This window comes from Ctenocephalides felis, unplaced genomic scaffold, assembly GCF_003426905.1.
Source record: "Ctenocephalides felis isolate EL2017-DRISC unplaced genomic scaffold, ASM342690v1 CF-g0.4_SCAFFOLD_01886, whole genome shotgun sequence".
NCBI classification, from domain to species: Eukaryota; Metazoa; Arthropoda; class Insecta; order Siphonaptera; family Pulicidae; genus Ctenocephalides; species Ctenocephalides felis.
In genome coordinates, this window is record NW_020538040.1 from 80,027,739 (window position 1) to 80,051,618 (window position 23,880).

At 30.3% G+C, this 23,880-nt stretch overlaps 1 protein-coding gene across 1 annotated transcript; it reads left to right on the forward strand.

Moving 5' to 3' along the window:
* The first annotated feature begins 512 nt into the window (after positions 1 to 512).
* LOC113377282 (protein Tob1) lies at positions 513 to 23,581 on the forward strand. Its single transcript, XM_026617540.1, has 3 exons — positions 513 to 807; positions 21,072 to 21,840; positions 22,437 to 23,581. The coding sequence occupies exons 2-3, from the start codon at positions 21,188 to 21,190 to the stop codon at positions 22,861 to 22,863; spliced, it is 1,080 nt and encodes a 359-aa protein (XP_026473325.1). The 5' UTR covers positions 513 to 807; positions 21,072 to 21,187; the 3' UTR covers positions 22,864 to 23,581.
* The last annotated feature ends 299 nt before the right edge of the window (positions 23,582 to 23,880 follow it).

Sequence of the window (23,880 nt, forward strand, 5' to 3'; positions counted from 1 at the left end):
GAAATAAATGACCCAGTGTCTTGTTATGATATTCTACATAGGCACGAGTGGAGCACACGGGCACACGGGCACACGGGCACACGGGCACAGGGGCACACGAGCACGCTGGCTCACAAACACAGCAGCAAGAGAGCAGCAGCGGCAGCGGCAGCAGCGCGAACACAACGAAAGAGTGTATTGATGCAAACGGTACAGGGGCAGGCAGCGCGAGACCTATATTTGAAACAGAATCAATAATTCGTATCTGGTAGGTTTTCGTTGTACATTGTGTACTAGCGTGGCGCACGGACACACAGACGAGGCGGCACATAAGCGGCACATGAGCGGCACGCGGCAAAGCGGCAAAGCGGCACAGCCAACAGCCAACAGCCAACAGCCGAGGATCGCGAGCATCCCAGGACCAGCGGAGACCGCGCGGTTGTGTAAGTGTCAGCGCGTAGCAGCGACGAGCGACGGACGAGGCCGAACATCGATTCGCCAGCGTAGCTCGGGCCACCTACTACACTAACACAGTGCGATATTTCGATATTCAGACTTCAGACTTGTATTTGCACTCGTTTTATTAACATCGCGTAGGGAGTTCTCGGATCGGAGTAGTGTTCCAGTGACAGATTTAAACATCTTGCCAGTGTCATTACATAATAAGTGTCGCAAATAGTATTAAATTTTACAAAAAATCAGTGATAACCACTTTCCTATCAGTGCTATTCGACAATCCGGATCGAATAAATATATTTTTTCAAATCTAACAAATTCTCAAAAGTGTGTTTCAATTACAAAAATTGGATCAAATTACCCGAATACACGGTATGTAATTATTTTGTTTGATAAACTTTAAAAATGTTTAAACCGTTTCGTTTAGAATTTTTCACGTGGGTTTGTTCCGCATGGAAAATATCTAAAAAAAAAACAAATTAAAGAGCATATAGTTAAGCCCAATGCCCGAATGTACATTATGTATGATGCAGATTTATAAAAGCAGTTTTGTACAAAATCCGACATAGGCACATGATCGATTTATTCACACGAGCATTGAGTACTGGACCACATGACACATGTTTTGAAGTATCGTTGCAACAAAATTGGCAAGGCTTATCATGTAGTATAATATGTGACCTTGACACAGCATTACGTCAAATCCCTAGTCCCGCTACGCTTTATTTTAGTAACATAATTAGTTTACATTAGGTAATTGCAATACAATAAGAATTACATACGTTATTAAATACGCACATTAAACTGTTTATGCGTAATATACGTTTTATATGGATGGGACCAGTCATGTGATGCACATGGTCGTTGTTACACAATCTCCAAGTGATCATTGTTAATGTTTTTGCATTGAATACTGATTTTTATCAAAAGCTCATTTCTATATTTCTTGTCACATGTTGATATTGATATTAAGTGAAACAATATTTATTAACATCTCGTAGGGTAAGTTATAGTAATCGCAAAAAAAATGAAAATGTATATTTTTATATATCTTTACGGTTCAAATATTTCTGAACATTTTGGCATACCTTAGAAAAAATGAATTTATGTGTGTGTTTGTATGTATGTGTGTGCGGATTCAAATTTTCGTCGACAATTTCGGGAACATGGATCCGATTTGAATGATTCAAAAAAACATTCGGTTTCTATCGACAAGGACACGTGCTTATTTGTTTTCCGCTAAGGCAGGTCTAGCCGTTTCGAAGATACGGGACAAAATTGATCATTAGACATATACACATCAAATTACCAGATATTTTATAGAGATTAGAGTACCAAGGCACGGAAAGTTTAAGCAATCAATGTTCCTTAATACACGATGCCATGCACCACTAGATTACTTTTATATAATTTACACATGTATTAAAACTATAATAATAACAATTTTTGTTATACTAGTTGTTTTCTTAAAATATAATGATCCAAATTTTCCACGTATTTGCACGGTAATCAAATAAATCTGTTTTCAATCGTCATACGGCTACATACGTACAAAAAGTGCAAAATGATTCAGTCGCTTATTATCTTCCTTTATAATGTTCTAATTCTTGAGGTAAAAACAATAAGACATCACCATATTGCTGAAAAAGTTGGCACTCTTCGAGCGCACAGTATTTTTATTAATATACCCCATAAAAAATTATTCGTATTTGTAATACTTCTGCGGATTTGTATATATGTAATATGTCGCTTTGCCAACATTTTTCGATGCAGAAGCGGCGTTTGGATAAGCATTTATTTCCAATTTGAAATATATTTTTTTTCAATTTTTAATGTGTACATGTGTTTAAATTTATTGATGGTCTTGAAATATTGAGGAACCGCTAATTTTTTGTATAGTTCAAATGATGGGCACAAATGTAATTGTATTAATTTAGATTCTTCTTCAACAATAATTTGGAAAATAAAAACAGGATGAAAGTAAATAAATGTGGTAGTAAATAGGCGTATTAATAATATGTTTCTTATTTTATATTTTTCAAATACTTTTCAATAACAAGGGGGATTAAAATAGCAGAATACTTTAATATAAATTTACTTAAGTTCTGTAGAGTAAAGATCATTAAGGATTTTTTGTACAGTTATTAACTTACTGCATTCAAGAGTATAACAAAGCTAATTAATTATTTTGAATTGTTTGATAAAGCTTTTCTTCTTACAATTAGACTCTAATGCAGTGAATTATAATTTGTATCATTAATGAAATGATACGAAATCAGTGCACTTACAATTAATTTTACCTTCATTTTGCTTTTTTATTTAGTTCCTTTTGATTGCGCAAAAGTTGTGATTTATTCAATGATTTTATAACCTTGTATTGCAATATATTGTATATTGTGTATTCTGAATTTGATGTTGACATATGTATTAACAAAGTCTAATAATCGGGCATAACATCAATAAAAAACATGAATTTCTTTCAAAAATTTATTTTAAATCCATAGGTTTCGGCTATAATCCTAGCCTTCATTCAGTGGAAAAATTAGTTGATCTTAGCGTTAAATTGGAAAATTTTAATAATCCATGGTATCAGGATATGGCAATGCACTACACTATGTATTATAAACATTAACTTGAAATTACACAATATTTTCACAAAATACTAATTTTAACAAATGGATAGTGTGTTATTCGTAGACTGGTTGAAGATGTATTTTTTAAAATTAGTATTTTGTGAAAATATTGTGTAATTTCAAGTGAATGTTCATAATACATAGTGTAGTGCATTGCCATATCCTGATACCATAGATTATTGAAATTTTCCAATTTAACACAAAGATCAACTAATTTTTCCACTGAATGAAGGCTAGGATTCAAAAAATTTTTAAGGATCAGTGTAATAATAGACATGATCTGAAATAATCTTGACTATAATTTTGCTTTAGTATCAATTAAATTTAACAAAAATCGATCGTACAAATTTTAGAGCGGCGTAATATAATGGTAGAGTCGGTAGAGTTTATTATTGACCTATATTCCAATTCACGAGCGTAAAATTTTTGCTATGTGTTTTATGCCGCGGTGATATTTATATGAGGATGTAGATATAGATATAATCAGATAAGATAAAGCGACCTAACTGTGGCAGGTTGTTCATACCAGACCAGACTGATATACATATCTACATAGGCATCTACACACATACAGACTCAAACACACACACACACACACACACACACACATATATATATATATATATATATATATATATATATATATACTAGCTGACCCGGCAAACGTTGTTTTGCTAAGTAAGGTATATTCTAAACAATTTCTAGAGAATCAAAAATATTAATACTTTGAGTATATAAGGATGTGTTGTTTGATTGCTATAAACCCCATTAGTTTGTCTATATTTCATCAATACAATCAAACTGGAAGTTTTATACACTTTCTACAGAAAACATGGTATAATCAAATCCAAGTCATTTTCGGTCTTTCGACTTATTGATTACGTTTCAAGTTTTTCAGATTCTTTTTTGATTCAGGATTTTGTGTATAATTGTAAATAATACTACTGAGCTTATACAAAATTTTCAAATTACTGCGAGGAGAGAGGAGAGGTAGAAAATGAATTAAGTATTTCTTCTTTGACCTGCTTTTTGAAAAGTTTCAAGTAACATTCGATGAATTGAAGTAAATTTAATAAAAAGTATATATGTAGAGCAGAGCGAGGCACAAAGGTCCAATTTGACTTTGAGCAAATATAAACTATATTATGAAAAGTAAATCAATTATATCACAACAAATAACACATTTCAAACGAACAATTATCTGACTACGTTCAGTAAAACTGCCAGCTACTTCATAATTGTAGAAATGTGCTTTTTTGCTGTCTTTCAAAAAATTGTTATCTAGACCTTTTTACCCCATAGACAGGGTAACTTGGAACGGCCAGGTGGCAAACAGGTTTAATGTCTTATTTTAATTTTAAAGGTGTTTTACAAAATAATTACACTTTTAACTAATGCCAAAAAACTACCAACGGAAGAAAATACTTTTATTATGGATTTTCAAAGATTACAGTTTATCTCCAGATAGCAAAGTCATAAGAATCAAGGTAATAGGTGGTTATACATCTTTTTCCTTTTACTTTTCAATTCCTTGTCAAACAATGCTTAACTTTACTGATTTTTGACACATCGGTGGTGGACTTTTTTTCTAGGAAATTATAACTGGGAAAATATTATTCGACAAAATGTCTCTTTGATCGATACCAAATTTAGGTTCTGAATTTAAATAACATAAATAAAAATTAATATAACCTAAACAATGTTTTATAAATACCAATGAGTATATAATTATACAAATGAGATCTTTCAGAGCACCGTGTTTGAGAAAAATATGCCAAAAATTGAATTTTCATATTAACATTTCAAAAAAGTTGATATTCTGAGTCTCTAGTAACACTTGCGGCCCGTTTACTAACGTTTTTGTATATAAATAAAACTACAAACAAAACTACTTACTACAATTTAATCATAAATACATAATATTCACGTAAAACATCCTATTAAATGTAATTAAACATCATCTGTCAAAAACGTTTGACATTTCACTTATTAGCCACCGTCCATTGTTTTATTCAAGATACGCTTCTATAAAAAATTTTAAATTAAAAATGTAAAGTTTCTACAAAATTTTGAAATAATATCTCACCTTTCCGACCACCTACTGATTAGCACGAATTTTTCAAGACTAAGACTGGCCAAATCGATTCAGCCGTTTTAGAGTTTTACTTGGACATTTGAAACAGAGCTCCATTTTTATATATAAGATATATAGATATATTCTGAATTGAATAGTCTTGAGTTTTTTTATTTCAGTTTAAAAGTCGGGCGTTACATCAATAAAAAATAGTATGATAGTTAATTAGTATAGAGATAGAGTATGTAACATCACAAATAGAGTAACATCACGATTGGCAAATCACACAAATAAACATAACTTTTAATAAGTTGTCGAAACTATGTATTGACTATTCGCAGTCTAGGATAGAAATGTCACGTTTTTTCTTAAAGCAGTTCTTAACACATGTTCAAATTTTACAAGAAAAGATAAAATCCCATCGTTTTTCTAATTTCTTGTAAAAATGTATATCGATTTCTTATTATAAACTATCGCCACTAAATAAGATTTACTACGATAACATACATAGTTTATAAATTTTCCGAAGGTGAAGTGCTGATTTAGCGCATCAATGGTCAACTAGCTAAGCATTATGCGCGACGATTCGATTACAAAAAGACGAATTTGTTTTCTGCTTCTTCAAGCCAAAATATTTATAACAATCCAAAATGATTTTTGAATGCGCAATGAAAGTCGACTCTTCACGGCGCGCCAATCAAGGAAACAAAATTGTATTCAGTTGCAGACAAAGTTCCTTCAGTTCCATACAAGTGTAACAAATATCCTGGGAAAATATCAGGCGATAACAGATAACAACAATAATTTTAAGTTTTTGCTACTTATCATTGGATATCGATGATATTTTTACGCCGAAGAACTATATTACAAACTCTCGAAGATGTTGCTCATGTTTGTAATTTCTAAACTTTCAACTTATATTTAAATTTTTAAACAAACTGAATGATATTAAATTATTAAAAATAGTAGCAGAGCATGTAATAATATTTGCAATTAATTAATAATATTAATAATTGAAAATACCAGACCATAGCGCATTGTGGTACCAAGAGTAATTAATATAAATAAAGTGATTTGTAAAATGTATTTATTTTAAATTTCTCTACATAATTGTTATTATACTTTTTTTCGTTGCATTCATCGTTCCTGAGAATTTGGAGACAACTCCACTCGGATTCACTCCGAGGGAGGAGTTGTATCGGAGTGATCACTCCGGAGTGAGTTACCCAACTCTAGTGTGTACATTTATACATTTTTATCATACTCGCGACATTTGAAATATTCCAAAAAAATCGAATGTCGCGATACACACGGCATAACAAAAAGAATTTTTTTACAACTATCGATATGGGCACAATGTATTCAGAAAATTAATTCGTATATTGGTCAATTCTATTCAAATCCAATAAAGCGATACCTTCTTACTGATAAAAGTTTTAGAAAATGCGTTCGCTTATTAAAGGTTAAATAAATATGCCAGTTTCAGATGGTAACATATGAGAATGAAAATGAACTGCCGTTGTCTCATACATTATTGTATCATTATAGGATGCACACAAGCCAAAAGACGATTGGATTTGTATAAGACATTTCGATCGAAAACGTCGATAAAAAATGATAATTCCTATTGCAATCTTAATTTAAAAGACCGAGGTCCTAGTCATTATAGAGTAACTTATAGTTGTACATATTAATTTCAAATTATTTACTTTGAATCGTCGATTTTTTTAATTTATTTGTACCAAATACTAAGTCAATGATTCTAGATTATTGCTGTTATTATTCTCAAACATTTGATTCTGGGGGTAAGGATAAGTATCATTATCAACCACTAGAGTTTGAATTCTCTCACAATCAATTGAAGCTACATCTGTCAGTATTCTCAATCGTTATTGGTTTGTATAGTGTTTTTTTTATTTTCATATCCCGTTTGTTCAGAATATTATATCTTTTAATTCTTACAATAAAAACTGAATCATTATCATTATTTTCGATGTACGCAAATTTATTTTTCTTTGTCAAGTTAACTGAATCACCTTCGGGACGACCGACTTTGTTACTCGTGGTGGGCCTTAGAAAGGCATTATTACAAATATCATGGTTCTTAGGTTTAGCAGCATCTAATTGTAAGTCATACTCATAAGAAATGCGAGTAATGCCAGCTTTTGCTAGGTTATTGGAACGAATTCGAGTTACCTTCAATTCTTAAAATTGTAGTGTAGATTGTATACCTTATGTATTACAGCAAACTTACAACAGTTTTCGACAAATTTTGTTGACTGTCACAGATTTCCTCGTCTTTCAAGAATTCAAAAAAGCTTATCGTTTCTCGAAATATAAAAAATTGACGATTCAAAGTAGATAATTTAAAAGTAATGTGTATAACTATTAACTAACTAATGTCACTGTATAATGACTGCTGTTTGGTCCAGGTATTTTAGCTTTTAACTTCTCGTAGAAAAAATTGATGCATGTATGTGTGTGTGCGGATACAAATATTGTCGACTATTTCGGGAACACAAATCAACCGATTAGAACAATTCAAAAAACGTTCCATTTGCGTGGATGGGGAGACATGCTGATTAGACATATGCACATCAAATTATCAGATTTCAAGGTGGAATATAACTAATTCCGAAATGTCACAAGTAACTTTTTGTTTTTCATTTAATTTGCTGTTCAGAATACAAATACACACACGCAAGTTTTTTGTATGTTACTATTTCTGTATGAGACACTTTTCGAATCTTCTGCATGCACTCAAATTTTTTTAGCAAACAGTTTACTATGCTCGAAAATGAACACAATGTTGACAAGATCTATAAACGCTTAGGTTTTGTTTTGTAATTAACAAGTTCATTAATTTGTTGTAGTGAAAAAGATATTGATTAAATAGAAATCGTACGCCGCGTAGCAGTTTATTTTTATTGTTACACAAAATCATCTTGGACTTATTTCTGATTGCTGTTAAAATAAAAGTATCATTACCATTATAACATTAATTTGAGAAACAATTGAAAGTCCATGCGGTAGTCCCATTATTGTAATTATATAATAGTAACAATTAGAGGATACGATGTAAACTTTGTTATTATAATTTCTTAATAAGTTATTTAATCCAGAATAGAATAATTTTTAGAATCATTACGTTACGTTTCTTTGTCGTTTTGCGTTACCCCAAGAAATAGAGCACGAGCTTGTGTGCGTGTGTTTCTGTATTTGGATAGATCCATTTTTACACATATATTGTTATATATTGTTATATATATATATATATATATATATATATATATATCTGGATAGCTATAAAGAATTCATACTGAACATAATTGCACATTTACCATTTATTATATAAAGTAAAAGTATAAAGTACAAGTTGCGATACTAATTATTTTTACAAATTTTATTTGATATAACAATACTTATTAAAGTTAGAAAGTGAAGTGTTTCATATATGAATGTAGAAGTGATAATATTTTTTCTTAAACAAAAGTAAGAATCGCTTGAAAATTGTAAGAATCTGCTGCGTTTAGCAAATTAAACGATGAATTCTAAATTATATTTTAAAACATATATAATGAGCTGCAAGTATGTTGTTTTGTGTTCTTGTCTTACTTATTTTTTATTTTATTATAAGATTTTACCACCGTTAGTAAAAATTGAAGGACATAAATAATGATCGCATTTTATGGTAGTAACTAGTACTACTTCCATCTTATTGAAATAAGTTTAATATTATTAGTAGCAGACTGCACTATTCACCGATTTTCAGGAAAAGTTTTTGTTTTAGCCTCTTGACTGTGTTTCTAGTAGTAGTTTTCTAACAAAGTTGTGGGCTGTTCCTATCTTACAAATATTATTATTTGGTCACTACTTACATTTGTAACTTTGATACAATTTTTGTTTGATAACCATAACTAGCGCCAAAGTAAAATTATTTCGTGTGTGTTATAGCTGATGATTGTTTATGTAATGATGCTTACTTTAATGCTTTAAATAAAGGACGGAAATGCTAATAACACAGAGGACGAACACAATTAGTCTTTTGTGCAAGATCTATTTGGTTTAAAATTTTACTACATTTTGTTTTTTATAGCGTTTTAATAACTGGTTGATTTTTTAAACAATAAGAATCATTTAGTCATTATAATTACGAATCTGCACCAATTCCATCATTTTTTTGTGTTTAACACATATGTACTCTTGTTCGTTTTGATGCTCCTTTCGTAAATTTTTCCGTTCATTAAATCTATTTAAATGTATGATTTATTTGAGTTTGTCTAAAATATTACTGACTCTCTTACCACACGTGGCTGGCATGCAACTCAATGTCATAAAGAACATATTTATAAGTCAATAACGTATTTTTATTAGCAAACCATGAAATATATATACGTTTTGAAATTAATTAAAATAAAATTATGAAATACTTCGACTACAGACCATTTTTATTTACCTAAATTTGAGTGTATATTTATGATTGTGGTTTAATTTTTATTGTTTAAGAAAATAGCTTCAGTTTTGTAGATTTTTATATATATTTTGATAGTTTGCACCACCTATAACAGTATTAGGTTTAGACATCTGCGAGTTTTTTTTATATTTGATCAGAAAACAGGACTATCCATTCCAGTGGTTTGCCATTCTCTTTCTGATGAGATTACATTATATATTTCTAATAGTGATTATGCACTAAAAGACTATTTTCACCTTATTTCATATTTGCGATCTATAATATCAAGTGAAAATCTGATATCAGACTGACCAAGATGGGTATCGTCGAAACGAACCTTCTCCGAATGATCTCTCGGTAAATTCGTAAACTACATTTGTAGAGATTCAATATTTATTAATGTTAATATATTGCACTAATTAAATAATATATCGCACTATCTCATGTCATCAACCAGTATAAATAAAATTCATAAAAAAAATTATATATATGATTTTAATATTACAATTATAGTTAGCCATTTGAAACATTCTTTACGCTATTTGATTCGAAACATATTTTTCGCATTGAGTAGGTATTAATTTAAAATGTGTTTTGAACATTGAAAGCTCTTAGGCGATTTTTTACTTTAGCTCGATAGGGTCTTAATTTTGCATCTTGATTAATCATAGGAAAATATTTTCTGAAAAATTATAAATTCATTACTAACTGATGACTGCGGGTATCTGATACGGAATATTGTGAGCATATTGCATATTTGGTTACTTGTGGCTCTGAAGTTGTGGAATGCGAATATCACACATTACAAAATATCACCTACTTGCATACACGCTGCTGTAAAATATATTTTTAGTAGATTTACATCATCTTGATACAAAATAATAACACATGTTTATTCAACGGCGAACAGAAATATTAATAACGATGAATTACGAATAACGAATAAGGTACGTGGACCTTGATGGAACTTTGTAAAAGCCATGTACGATTATAAATTATTGCGTAATTAATAATAAAATTGTTTTTTTTTTCTTTCATGGAAATATTTATGACAAACAGTCTATGACGTACACAATAACGTAAATTAATATAAATATTTTCATTGAATAAGAAAATGCCAAATGACTCTATTGTTATTTACACTCGCGATTAATTTACACAACATTTGTCATGTCTAACCAGATGTGTGATGAAGGTTGAAATGTATTGAACAACAGTGGCGCATGACATCGTGCCTTAAGACAAATTGATGGAACTTTTCGTACCAAAAATTAAAATTTTATGAATGCTTTGAAATTTGAAAAAAAAATAGTTTTTTGGGGATTTTGAAATTTTTGAAAAAAAAAAATTACTTTTTCGGAAAAATTTGTATCTTTTTCGTCGCAGTTTAACTGATAAACATTGGTACTAACCCATAGAAATGTAAACAAAATATATACTTATTAATTTATATTAAAATCTCTATGAAATATTGGGTAATTTGATGTGCATATGTCTAATGATTTTGACCGCCAATTATCATTATTTTTGCTTTTTTTATTCGATCTCCGAAACCGCTGGATCTGCCGTTCCAAAAATTTCAGCAGTTATTTATTTTGTCAATACAAATAAAATGTTTTTTGAATCATTTAAATCGGACTATCCGCTATCTCAAAAACTGAATTACCATTTTTGGCACTGTTGGCCCCGTATTTTCTAAGGTATGTCAATCATTTGAGACCAAATTTGGAAAATGTTGCGTGTGTATGTAAGTCGGCCAAACCGATTTCAAGAATTTAAAAGTTATAGGGACTCAAGTTTGTCATTTTTGTACGATCGGCCAAACCGTTTCTTTGTAATTAGTAAAAAAGTGTAAAACTTTTTGTTTACGTTTTAGCCAATCATCCTGAATCGTTTGAAAAATTTAACTGTTCGAAAGATATTGGTTGAGAATCTTCGCTGATTAGGGGCGTCTTTTAATCACGTGATTGATTTTTGAAGGTTTTTTGGACTCACCTTCTCTCTTGGTGATACGTGGTTATGTTCAAAATTACACCCCCCCCCCTTCCCCACCAAATATTACGTGTATTTTTAGTTACAAAAAAAATCGTCAACTTTTTGATTTTTTTTTTTGAAAATATCTCACTAGACCCCTTCTTCCCCCATGTGATTTTTTGTCAAAACCTCCTAAAAGCCTAACGTGATTAATGAACGCCCGCCCCTTTAGTTTTTATCAAAGATTGGTCAGGAGCTTACAATGACGATAGAGTTCGTCGTCCAAACAAATATTCTAAACTATTATACGAAAAGTGGTTCAATCATAAAAACTCTGTTTGGAATAATATGCCGCATTATACAAGCTTGTGTATGTGCGTTATAATTGATTTAATTACTTATGTTAAAAGTTTCTTTTAAACATATTAATTTTAAATTAATTGGTTTTTCATGAAAGCGAAATCTTTATTCTTATTCTTATTATTATTATTAATAAATAGTTGAAAATTTTATCTAATTAGCTAAATTTCAATGATTATAGATTATGTCGGTTATTTACATATATCGGGAAGTTTTTTCAATGTAAAATGCGACTTACACCTAGTTATGTAATATATTCACTGGGCATTGATAATTTTACATCATTGTTTCGTTACTGGGCCGGCGGTGGCGATATCGGTTAGAGCGTGGACTAGCAGCCACTAGTTCCAGGCTCGCTGGATCGATTCCCGCTACCGCCGTAGCCCGACATCAGGCAGCTTTGATGTCAAATTTCCACTTGAGATTATAGATCATAATATAATTCCAAGTGGAAATCGTCCTTCGTGGACATAGCTGCAACATCCAATCATATGCAACTATTAGACGTAAGAGCTAATATCAAAAATATCCCACACATAAGAGAATGGTTAATCGATGGATTGCCTCTCATGAAATAAAAGTAGTATTAAGTCGTTAACCAACAGCTTATAGAACATATAGGAGTTCTGATTGCTGTTCAAACAATAAATAAAAAAAAAAAAAAAAAAATTGTTTCGTTACTGTATTATTTAACACAAATTGAAGTATTATACGATTTTATTTTAGCAACTTTATTTTCAATGAAAGTGTTGGAAAGTGATGCATATTTTGCGATTCAAATACATAGTAGGATTTCCATAACATTTTATAATTTTTTGGATAATGCATTTTATTACCAGCATAAATTTCCGCAATTCAATATTATTGCGAACATGAGTACGGTTTTAAAATGATAAACCACAATAGATCGTAAAAACGTATGCTTTATTGCAGATAAAATTACTTTGTTAAATAAATAGCATATAATGCATTAGTTGCATAAGGCAAACCGCTTTTCTGGAAGGAAACAATATATTGTGATATGTTTAATATGCGATAATTATAACTATATTTAATATATATATATATATATATATATACATATATATATATATATAATATAATATAATATAATAAATAATGGTTGGTACTGCCCTAGGGCAAGTCCGTAAGCTGAGTTAAACTCCTACTCGATTCAGGGAAGAATAGTGTAAGAGAAATCCTATTGCGAATTCACACCGCACTGTCCATAATAAGCTATTTTTCAATTGAAAATATACAGTATACAGTAGAAGTCTTTATCGGTCAGTAATTTTAAAAATAATAAGGCTAAAACTTAAACTACAAGAACAATACAAATTAGTTAAAAACCATCTTCAAAGGGAGCAAAAGGCGTTAGCACATTGCAAAACTTTTAATCTGACTGTGTTTTTCTTAAAAGCCATCGCTGCTTTTTCTCTTCCCCCAGCTAGTACAGAGGTAAATTATTATCGACATTTTTCTCTTTTTTTAACAATTATTGATCATGTTATCGGCTTTTTTCCGAACGTACTGCCCTTAACCCTTTGAACAATAATCTAGTTGTTCCAGATTTATTTTATTTTTTAATGTTTGTCTGGAAGCTAATGTTTCAATTCTTACCTTCGCTTTTTATTAATATTCATCATAAATCGTTGATATATATATATTATATTCATTCGTTAAAACAATTTTATTCTTGCTCAAACTAACCTGAACACTTCCGAATAGCCCTCGAGCGTTTTTTTTTTGCTATAAAGACATACCTTTGGGGAAAACCAAAATTTTCCTAAATGATGCTGGACTATCGTAAATTCCAACTTTATCGCATTTCAAATATTATAACTATTTAGGCACATTAATTGCTTACTGTGTGCAGATTAAGAACAGATTGAGATTCATAGGAACGACGTTAAATCCAAATTTTTTTCAAAGCTTATCATATATAAAGAATACCGGACAAATGAACTTTATTATATTCATATATCTATATCATATTCATTAGATGTAATGAATATATTCATTTTTAAAAATTTAATTTTTATAAGTTATAAAAATGAATATATTCATCACATCTAACAAATTACTATTATTTGTTACTTAACTAAATATTAATAAATATCCTATTTTTTTGTTTAACTAGTTTTATCCAATCTACTTGGTTTCATGTTTGTGAAAACTTGAACTTTGATAATGATTTATTATTCTTATCAGCTGTAATGATTTATTTTTGTTTTGAATAGAGATTTATTATATTGCTGAAAGCTTTGATATCATATGCTACAAAAATGTGAATTAATAATGAGGCTTGAATAAAACTGATAATTCGATTTTATATTGAGCCCATGTTTAGGGGCCCATCATTAACTTTCCATATTTATAAACTGAAGTCAATTGTCTAAAAATGTTAAAATTATTTGAGGGCATACAGGAATTATTTTTAACGCGCATTTTAATAAAGATGTTTGGTTGTATAAAATGAAAAACTCAATCATAAATGCACATCATACAAAATAAAATTAATTCAATTTGAATACTATATTCAAGTTTTTCTTACCAAAATAAACATACTGAGGTCAGATTTAATTTGTAGTTCAACAAAGTAGGAGATATTAATTGTTCAAGAATAGCATCAATTAATTAATTAATCAATTATTAGGCTGCATAAGATGCAATATTTTCATTCAATTTGAATACTGGAGAAATTAAACTTTATCGCATTTCAAATATTATAACTATTTAGGCACATTAATTGCTTACTGTGTGCAGATTAAGAACAGATGGAGATTCATAGGAACGACGTTTAATCCAATTTTTTTTCAAAGCTTATCATATATAAAGAATTTGATGAGTTGAGGGTCATGGTACACCTTATACCATGACGCAGGACGCAGAACTTTTTTTTTTTTTTTTTAATTTCAATAATTATTACAACTGCTAAATTATTAACATCAAGTAATATTGATAAATAATAACATAAATTTAAATAAATAAAAGTGCAAAGGATAAAATTTACATGAAAATAATATCCGTAATATGATTTGATATAAAATATAAGCAAATAATAATAAAAATAAAATTAATAAATAATATAAATAAAATTTCTGAATAATAAAATAATACTAGAAAAATAATAAGATTATAATAATAATAATAATAATAATAATGATAATAATAATAATAGTAATAATAATAATAATTTACAAATTTATGAGATCATTTGGAATTTTTCGTTTTAGTCTTGTTGGGCGCGCTTCTGAGTATACTTTGTGTGCCAAGTAATTTGGGTGTTCGTCTAATCTTTTTTTGTAGTTGTTTGTTTTATGTTGAATTTCTTCATTTGCTGTCATTATGTCGCTGTCCTGGTGAATCAACCAGTTGGGAACGTACCTAGGTGCGTTCAGTGCCTTCCTTATGATCTTGTTCTGCACTCGCTGAATAATCTGTAGATTGGTTTTTTTGGCGGTGCCCCATAGTTGAATCCCATAAGACCACACTGGTTTAAAAAAAATTTATAAATAATTAGTTTGTTATTCGTCGACAGTTCGGAACGTTTATTCAGTAGCCAGTAATGTTTTTTGAATAGTTCATCAATCTGCTGTTTTTTCTTGTTAATGTGAACTCTCCAGTTCAATTTTGTGTCTAGGTGTATTCCGAGATATTTTACGCTATCTTTTACTGGGATTTCCTGTCCATTTAACTTAATTGTAGGGCATATACCAGTACGCAGCGTGAAAGTGATATGCGTAGATTTTGAGCCGTTTGTCATAATTCTCCATAAAGAAAGCCATTTTGTAGCAATATCTAGATGTTCTTGTAATTGTTGCGAAGCTATTGCGGGATCTTTATTGGAGGCAATGATACATGTATCGTCAGCAAATGTCGACGCGCTTGTTCCGGAGTATAAAGGAAAATCCGCTGTGAATATAAGAAATAGAGTTGGAGAAAGGACGCTTCCCTGGGGCACCCCAGAGAGGATCTTTTTTTTGGTCGACTCCTCGTTGTTAATGCTGACGAAAAATTCTCTATTTTCAAAGAACGATTTTATTATTGAAAATATCGGTTCTAATAAACAGAGTTGTAGTTTGTACAATAAACCAGTGTGCCATACCTTGTCAAATGCTTGCGCAACGTCTAAAAATACAGCCTGGACGCAGAACTTGAATAGAAAAATTGTAATTTATTGCGACATTTTATTCTATATGTATTAAAAAAATAAATACTGCAATTTTATGATTTTGTTCTCAAAATATAAAATACGTGTGATTTTTTACATAATATTGTTAAAAGCGATCAGGTCTAGTGTCTTCTCTATTTTATTTCAGTAGAGGAGTTAGGGGCTATCTGTAACAGGAGTAATTAGTAACATGCTTTTTCAATAGGATCGTTAAAGATATTAAAATAATTTTTTGCCTCAATCGGAGAGTTTTGTCATATCTACTGTCCTGTTGTGTTTCAAATTTATGAATCGTTGATAATGTGTAGCTAAGTTGTTTAAATCTTTACCTTGATTATTGTAAGAGAAACCACCCGTGGAATTAATTGCAACAAAATCTTGCGGCTAATAGTCGTAGCATACAACAATCATATACAGATTCAATTGAAGAAAATTAGATGGAATGCATAGTTTGTAAGATGTGGGCAAATATAAATTGTGTCACAGGAGACACTATATCTTTTATTTGCACTTGCGTTAATTTTCGATAAAAATTTATAAAAGGAGTCATAGATTTTATAAATTTCAATTTTAGTTTGCGTTGATTAAAAATTTACTCAGGACCATGATTCGGCCTTTAAAGTTAGTGGGGGTCGGTCATACAATATTGGGGCGCTCTAAATGAGCCAAAACAAGTTTTTTCAAAATTTGACCCAATCTTTGGGTCTATGCGCAAAACATCAGAATTTATTTTAGAGATATGGTTTCTTCGGCAAAGTATCTTATTTTGATCTTTAGTATTCGAAATTCATATGTGCCTATACGACTTTTTTACTCATACAAGTCGACCAACCCTAATATATATATATATATATATATATATATGTGTGTGTGTGTGTCACCATTGTATTTAATATAGACGATTTTTTTTTCAAATAAATGTCTACGTTGAACCCTCGATTTTTGCAATTATTCTGTGTTGATCTCGTATGCCGGATGGTTGCTGAAATGTCGGATTCATTAATGAAAATGATACATTGCGGAACAACGCTTGCTTGACAACTAGAGTTTATTAAAATTACGAAAGTAATATATCTGCCTACGCAACTACACCATGGAACTTCTTTGCTTGCATGTTTGTATTTTTGCTTGTCGTTACATATTTTATTAGTGTGTTTGCGGTTTTAAAATTTTAAAGCCCGCTATAAGATTTATATGGCGTTTTATTTGCTTTGCTGCATTTCAAACCGCGCATTTCAGTAACTACGTTCTTTGGCCTTGGGTGCATACTAAAGGTTATCAAATTAAGCACTTTTTTGTCGCGTTATCGTTTAATTCAAAAAATGAATTTGTACATGCAAATTAATTTGTTTACTTAAAAAAATATCTTTAATTTGGATATTCAGCGAATGTAAACAATTTTTACAAAAAAAAATCGAGTTTGCAGTTTTCTTATTCTAAATCCTATACATCGTCGGTATTTAGTCAAACATATTGTAAATAAGTGATATTTAATAATGCCAGTTATAATAATAATTCTAATACAAGTCAACGCAGTATGTTGCAAAAATGATAAAGAGTCTTGGCTGTGCAACCACAAAGATTCTGGTTCAAATTCCACGTTATGGCATGAAGCGGTAATAATCTCCTTATCGGCATTTCTACATTACATTCAAAAATATATCATCAGTGTTAGATAAATTCTAATAAAAATAAATAAAATATAGATCAACTATTGGGCTGATTTTAAATAAAAACTAACAAAACAACTATTAAATGTATTCATATAATAATATAGAGATTGTAATTTATATATAAATAAAAAAGTCATACAAATTTAGTTTAATTATATTTGCAGATTAGAATTCAGAGAGATTATAATTTATATATAAATAAAAAAGTCATACAAATTTAGTTTAATTATTTGATTCTTGTGGATTTCGAAAAAATATAAAATATTTGGCACATATCTTGTATGTAAACATATTTGTTATATTTGAAACAAAATCCTGTTTGATGTCATAATTCCATTTGGCATCATAATTCCATTACTATTAGTGAAATAAACAAACAAAAATAATGTTATTTATTATTTGACATTTGAGAAAAAATTACTGAGCTTTAGATCATATAATAATATACAAACTGTTTTATTTGAATAATTTGATTTAAAGATGTTGAAAATTATATCTAGTTGGGAAGTTTTCAAACTGAAAATTTGGATAACGAATATATACTCTGTATTGTTGTAAGATACCAATTTCAATATCCACTGATGATGACATTAAATTGTATGCCGAAACGTTTGGGAATCAAAGATTGACTTATATTTTTTTTTAATGTATCAGAAATTATTTGAGCGGTCCTTAATATCGACATTTTTGAATTTTATTGCTCCCAGAGGCTTAAGTGCTTCCAAATTGATAAAAAAAAAACTAAAAGTTTTAACTCTTAATATTAACTTATAGATAGTGCGCAATTCAATCAAAGCTTCGTATGGAAATAGCATGGAAAAAAATTAGAAAATTTTAAAAATGTATTTTAGGTATAACTTAGCAACAAAAGAATTAAAAGTGACAATTCGTGTCATCCTTTATTGAAAATTCGACGCTTTGAAAAATAGAATTTTTATAATTTGTTTTGTAGAGCGTCGAATTTTGAATAAAACTCATTTTCATTCATTTGTTCGCTAAGTTATATCTAAAAAACATTTTTGAAATTTTTGAAAATTTTCTCATGCTATTTCATACAAAACTTTGATTGAATTGCGCACTATAAAAGATTAAGAGCTAAAACTCATAGAGGTTTTTTTTATCAATTTGGAACCATTTGAGTCCTTGGCAGCAAGGAAATTAGAAAATGTCCATATTAAGGACCACCTTATATATATATATATATATATATATATATATATATATATATATATATATTATTTGATCAGAACTTAAGGGTTCTATAAGCTGTTTTGATAAATTACACAACTTGCTTAGCTTTATTATAGATGGTAACCTAAGAAGTTGTGCCATCTCTATATGATTAAATTGATTATAACAATTTCTTGATAATGATGACTTATTATTAAGATAGCAATGTGGGGCGAGGGCTATTTTTACTTGGAAGCATATTGCTATCTATATTTCCAAGTGAAACGGTCGGTACTAACAAATACACGGTACTTCACACTTGCATGATTAAGCAATATATTATTTGTTTTTGAATTATGCTAAAATAATCAGATGCGCTTTGTAAGATATTCCAATAGATTTTTGACGATTTGAATAATTTAACAACGCATAGCATTGTTGCCATGATATTTAGAATTCTTAAACAATTATAGTTTTATAATCTATTTAGATATTCTTTTTCATAAAATAAACATAATTTATATGATAAATTTTGGTCGATGGCATTTAGAATCTGTGCCATTTATAGGTTTGTGATATCTGCTGCTTGTATAGATTTTTTACGTTGTTATATGCATGTCGAATGAATTTGGTGGCAGAAAATTTAGCTTTTTCAGTAAAGCGAAAAAACGTCTCAAAATCAGTTATCAGTTAACTGAAAGTATATTAAAATAAAATAGTTGGAAAATTAACGTTCAAACTGCAACACTGAAATACAAATCAGGCGTAATATCATATTGATGTGGTTTATGAATTATTGTTATATTCTCGAAAACTTAATTCAAATCAATACTATCTGGCTTGATGTTTAGTAGTACAAAACATATTCGAGACTCATTCAAGTGATTTAAATAAAATTTAAAAAAAAATATTTGATTTGATAAGATTTTTTTTTATTTAATGGGTGCATTTCGATAACAATGCGTGATATATGATGACTTTGATAAGAGAAATAATAGGTGCCTCACGTGTTTTGTGATTAAATTACTGCAGCATTCTTCTGGAATCTTCATATTACAAAACGTTTAATTTGTTTTCGCTCATTACATAAGTATTTTATAATAAAGGAAGATGATGTGGAGTTCCGTTTTATTACGACTGCCATATCCCTGCATGTTATTACGCTGCTTGTTACGCATATTGCAATGACCTTCGCGATTGAAATGATAATAGAACAGTTGAATAGTTTATAATTGAATATATCAAATGCGATTTTCGATTTATGAACTTTGTGACTATAAAAACAAAAAGCTTACTCCGTTTCAGTTTTATGATTCAAAACAAATTTTGCCGATACACACACAGATCAGTATTTTATTTTCAATCGATGTGTAAAATATTTTCTGACTATTTCTTATCTTAGAAAAGTCATATCTTAGAAAATACTGGTATGTATCCTATTTTATCTAATTATGAAATTTTGCGTTACACCAAATTGAACTAATTAACGTTAAATTTTTTGGTTATTTATTGTAATAAAACTAGGCCAATAGAACATTATTATTTCGAATATTATTATTTGGCTAAATCCGATTATTTTATAATGAATACTTTATTGCTGTATGAAAATAAGTCAATTGATATTCATTTTTATAGCAATTATCATATCGAGAATTATAATGGAAGTTAGCATTCTAAATGTTCAAATTTTGTCGATACACACAGATCAGTATTTTATTTTCAGTCGAAGTGTAAGATATTTTATGACTGTTTCTTCTCTTAGAAAAATCGTATCTCATTGTTACAAAAAAAAACTGGTATATGTCTTACCTCAATATTTATTTTTGATATATTTTATAATTTCATTATAAAATTTTGCGTTACACCAAATTAAACTAAATTCCGTTATATTTTTTGGCTATTGTCAAAAAACTAGGTCAGAATAAAACATTATTTCTTGGCTAAATGCTATTATTTTATAATAAATACTTTATTGCTGTATGAAAATAAGTCAACTAACACTCATTTTTATAGCAATAATCATGTCGTGAATTATAATTGAAGTTAGCTTTTTATATGTCAAAACAAAATAATAAAATATCTATTTTTGATATATTTTATAATTTCATTATAATTTTTTTTGCAGGTCTTTGGAACACTGATCTCCCAACATCATATGCAATCCATGATCTCTCTGTAGAGATATACTCTTAATTGTCGTTATATCCTGTTCAACATTAGTAAACCAAATCAGCAAGAACCATGCACATCGAAGTACAAGTTGCACTGAACTTCGTCATTTCGTACCTTTACAACAAATTACCTCGACGACGAGTGAACATCTTTGGCGAAGAGTTGGAGAGGGCGCTGAAGGACAAGTTCCGAGGGCATTGGTATCCCGAGAAGCCTTTCAAAGGATCCGCATTCCGTTGCTTGAAAACCGGCGACCCAGCTGATCCCGTATTAGAGCGAGCGGCGCGCGAGAGCGGTGTGCCGATTCAAGACATTTTGGAAAATCTGCCGCAAGAGTTGGCCGTTTGGGTGGACCCCGGGGAGGTGAGCTATCGTATTGGCGAGAAAGGCGCTGTTAAGGTGTTATTTAGTGAATCCCCAGATTCGCATGATCCACACGACAACGCAATTGCAGACCGTGAGGTCACTAAGACATTTAATCCTGAAGCACAGTGCTTCCGTCCAGTGGAAGCAGGTTTCAGTGAGCTAAGCTTGTCGCCAGAGGCTCGTATGCCTTGCGTTTCTGTGATGCAAGGCGGAAATTCTCCCTCGCCGCCCATTGCTCCAAGTCCACCTTCTTTTGCTCCGAGGCCCAGCGCACCGCTCACCTTCACCACTGCGGCGTTCGCTCAAACTAAATTTGGCTCTACTAAGCTCAAAACTAACAGCAAGCGCGCTAACAGGTGACAAATAATTGCAATAATTCAGTAATGTATTAATTCTTAATTCGGGCAATTATGTTATTTATATTGCCCATATTTATATATATATATATATATATATATATATATATAACACATTTTTGCGAACAACTTTAATTTAAAATATTTAAGTCAAAAATTTATTCATAAAAATAGTTTTTCAACGAACAGCTATATCAATAATATACTAGCAATTAGTTGATTTTTGAACATTTTATCCTAATTTGTCTCAAATAAAATAAATTGAATTGCTGGGGGTATATATTTGGCTTGCACGTATTTTTTTGCTTGTGTTAATGGTAATAACCATATCATCGTATCATATTTAGTTTTATCCGAAATAAACTATGTGAATCTAATACTGATGTTCAGTTTTCAATATAATTTTATTCATATGTCATCGGTTTGTACGAATGGTATGAAAGACAACGTAATCCTAGGCATTCTACCCTCGGTGTGCGTACGTATGGTAAATTATAACCGTTATTAATATATTTTGCCATGCCGAGTTTTAATGCCCCTCGTCGCTATTTTCTGTGCATATCAAAATAAATGAATAAATAAGTTTGGTTTTGCAGGATGTCTCCGACCGAGTTCTCGAACTACATAAAGCAGCGTGCAATGCAGCAGCAAATCGGTGGCGGCGGCGGCGCGTCCCACCACATGCAGGGATTGCGCTCCCCGTCCCTCATTCAGCCCGACCACGGCGGCTATTTCTATCCGCCGACCCCGTTCCAGCCGTACAATAGCAGCGCGCAATATCCCGCTCCCCATACGGGTGTTCGTTACGCTGCCCCGGAACCGTCGACGGCCGCCGGCAGCGGTGCGAACAATGCGGCCAATGGCAACGCACCCGGCCATCCGTTTTATGTGCCGCACACGCAGCACGCGAACACGACTGCTCACAATAATGCTGCTCCGACGACTGAAGCTAACAAACTGCTGGACCTGTTGCCCTCCTCCTACCCTGCAAGCCAGTATCAGCATCTCCTCGTCGCCAACTAAACCCCAGAGAATCGTTTTCTCTATCTCTCTCGTTAAATTATTATACTGAATACATACTTTGTAACTTATTTTTTCACTTGCTTAAAGAATTAGTGAATAGGTTAAAAATAAAAAAATGTACAATTAAGAAAAAAAAAACATTTTTGTAAATTCATACAGAGAATCTTTATATATGCGTGTATTTTATATGCATGTATGTATGTACATTTCGCACACAAGAAGATACCTAAGATGTATATATTCTACACATATGTGCATATAATATTGTCAAGTAATGTCATGTGATATATCTCCAAAAGGCGTAAACGCTGGAAGAAAACTGAGTAAACTAGAAAACCATTGATGTGTGGAAGATCTAGTCCAAGAAGCTTTTTTATGGTATAAAATGGAAACAAAAATGTAAAAATATAGTTGCAATTATAATAATCATATCATTAGATATGTAGCGAATATGAGATAGATTCTTTTTAAAACTTTTATAAATTTATTTATATATAAAAATTCTCAATATAAATAGTATACTCAAATATATTTATATGATTTAATAATATTGAAGTTTTTATAACCAATATTTTTCAGTAAAATTTTCGTATGATGATTTTTTTTATAAAAGTGCGTATTAATTAAAATAATATAAAAAAAAAAAGATTTTAAATAATCAATATACTATTAAATATATGATCATTTTTATGAAGTATTAATTTTCTTATAAATTATTAGATAAAAAGCATGATCCAAAATGAAAAAAATAGTGAATATCTTGTTATTACTAAAATGTGGCATTGAGTGATAATAATGGATCTCTAGATAATACGAATTATGCAATAAAAGAGCTTCTTGATATTTAAGTAAAGCTTAATTTTAATACCAATTTGAATTAAAAATTATTAATATGAGGTAATATTTTTTTCTCTCATTGCACAAAGCAATATTTATTGTATAATGTATATCTAATAATATATAAGAAACGTCTTCCTTGGACGACATTTCGATGATTTCATTCTGTAAAGATACCTA

What these genes read in the sequence shown, in the direction of transcription:
- LOC113377282 (XM_026617540.1), top strand. Translation starts at nt 21,188, where the DNA reads ATGCACATCGAAGTACAAGTTGCACTGAACTTCGTCATTTCGTACCTT. An exon ending in AACAGCAAGCGCGCTAACAG is followed by an intron (nt 21,841 to 22,436) that starts GTGACAAATAAT and finishes TTGGTTTTGCAG; the next exon opens with GATGTCTCCGACCGAGTTCT.